Here is a 2,049-nt window from a genome sequence, read left to right as displayed (position 1 = left end):
ATATATATTATCTATCTATATATTCTTCTTTATCACTCTCTGTCTATATGTTTATTCCTTTTATATATGTTTATTCCTTTTATATATGTTTATTCCCTTTAAAAAATACCTAGAAGGCGACTATGGGGATCGGACCCATGACCTTCTCTTTACGAGAGAGACGCTCTGCCACTGAGCTAAGCCGCCTTATATTATTATTACCTATTTCTATCTTTACACTTAGCTTATATATATTTATTATCTTCCCTATTTATTATGTTATTATTTATCATCTTTTTACCTTTATATCTTTTTATTACTTTATTATACATCTACTATACACTTCTTACTATTACTATTTCCTACTTATTACTATTTACTTATTACTTCTTACATTACTTCCATTTCTTACTTATTACTTATTACTTCTTACTTATTACTTCTTACTTATTACTTCTTACATCCTTTTACTACTTACTACTTACACCTACCCATCTATTCATAACGGTTCCATGGTGTAGGGGCAGCATATAAGATTTTGGTTCTTAGGACCCCAGTTCGAATCTGGGTGGGACCACTTTTTATGTATATAACTATACCTTTATACCATTATATTAAACTTATGAACTTTATCTATGTTTATATTCTAACTATTATCTCTTTCTATATATATTTCTATCTTATATTATGTTATATATTCTACTATATTCTACTTTTATCACCACTTATGTATGTATGTATATATATATATCACTATCTATATATTATATATATATATTATGTATCTATATATTATATATATTATGTATCTATATATTATTTATATATATTATATATATATTATCTATCTATATATTCTTCTTTATCACTCTCTGTCTATATGTTTATTCCTTTTATATATGTTTATTCCTTTTATATATGTTTATTCCCTTTAAAAAATACCTAGAAGGCGACTATGGGGATCGGACCCATGACCTTCTCTTTACGAGAGAGACGCTCTGCCACTGAGCTAAGCCGCCTTATATTATTATTACCTATTTCTATCTTTACACTTAGCTTATATATATTTATTATCTTCCCTATTTATTATGTTATTATTTATCATCTTTTTACCTTTATATCTTTTTATTACTTTATTATACATCTACTATACACTTCTTACTATTACTATTTCCTACTTATTACTATTTACTTATTACTTCTTACATTACTTCCATTTCTTACTTATTACTTATTACTTCTTACTTATTACTTCTTACTTATTACTTCTTACATCCTTTTACTACTTACTACTTACACCTACCCATCTATTCATAACGGTTCCATGGTGTAGGGGCAGCATATAAGATTTTGGTTCTTAGGACCCCAGTTCGAATCTGGGTGGGACCACTTTTTATGTATATAACTATACCTTTATACCATTATATTAAACTTATGAACTTTATCTATGTTTATATTCTAACTATTATCTCTTTCTATATATATTTCTATCTTATATTATGTTATATATTCTACTATATTCTACTTTTATCACCACTTATGTATGTATGTATATATATATATCACTATCTATATATTATATATATATATTATGTATCTATATATTATATATATTATGTATCTATATATTATTTATATATATTATATATATATTATCTATCTATATATTCTTCTTTATCACTCTCTGTCTATATGTTTATTCCTTTTATATATGTTTATTCCTTTTATATATGTTTATTCCCTTTAAAAAATACCTAGAAGGCGACTATGGGGATCGGACCCATGACCTTCTCTTTACGAGAGAGACGCTCTGCCACTGAGCTAAGCCGCCTTATATTATTATTACCTATTTCTATCTTTACACTTAGCTTATATATATTTATTATCTTCCCTATTTATTATGTTATTATTTATCATCTTTTTACCTTTATATCTTTTTATTACTTTATTATACATCTACTATACACTTCTTACTATTACTATTTCCTACTTATTACTATTTACTTATTACTTCTTACATTACTTCCATTTCTTACTTATTACTTATTACTTCTTACTTATTACTCTACT

General features: G+C 25.4%; 2 protein-coding genes across 2 annotated transcripts, besides 5 other annotated features; both read left to right on the top strand.

Annotated features, from left to right (window-relative positions):
* Nucleotides 1-122: 122 nt before the first annotated feature.
* On the top strand, nucleotides 123-597 carry EDI_204930 (uncharacterized protein; the record flags this gene model as incomplete). The annotated part of the gene is made up of 2 exons (XM_001737200.1): nucleotides 123-496; nucleotides 537-597. 2 exons carry the CDS (start codon nucleotides 123-125, stop codon nucleotides 595-597), a joined length of 435 nt encoding a protein of 144 aa, XP_001737252.1.
* Nucleotides 343-464: a microsatellite.
* A 69-nt stretch (nucleotides 598-666) lies between the features above and the next one.
* Nucleotides 667-987, top strand: EDI_204920 (uncharacterized protein; the record flags this gene model as incomplete). The annotated part of the gene is made up of 1 exon (XM_001737199.1): nucleotides 667-987. One exon carries the CDS (start codon nucleotides 667-669, stop codon nucleotides 985-987), a length of 321 nt encoding a protein of 106 aa, XP_001737251.1.
* Nucleotides 706-835: a microsatellite.
* Nucleotides 988-1,154: 167 nt separating the features above from the next.
* Nucleotides 1,155-1,276: a microsatellite.
* A 241-nt stretch (nucleotides 1,277-1,517) lies between these two features.
* Nucleotides 1,518-1,647: a microsatellite.
* Nucleotides 1,648-1,966: 319 nt separating this feature from the next.
* Nucleotides 1,967-2,044: a microsatellite.
* Between the last annotated feature and the right edge of the window lie 5 nt (nucleotides 2,045-2,049).

This window comes from Entamoeba dispar, genomic scaffold (assembly GCF_000209125.1).
Source record: "Entamoeba dispar SAW760 scf_1105229460473 genomic scaffold, whole genome shotgun sequence".
Taxonomy (NCBI): Eukaryota; Evosea; order Mastigamoebida; family Endamoebidae; genus Entamoeba; species Entamoeba dispar.
The sequence above is the reverse complement of the archived record's forward strand: the minus strand, read 5'-3'. Positions and strand labels throughout refer to the sequence as shown.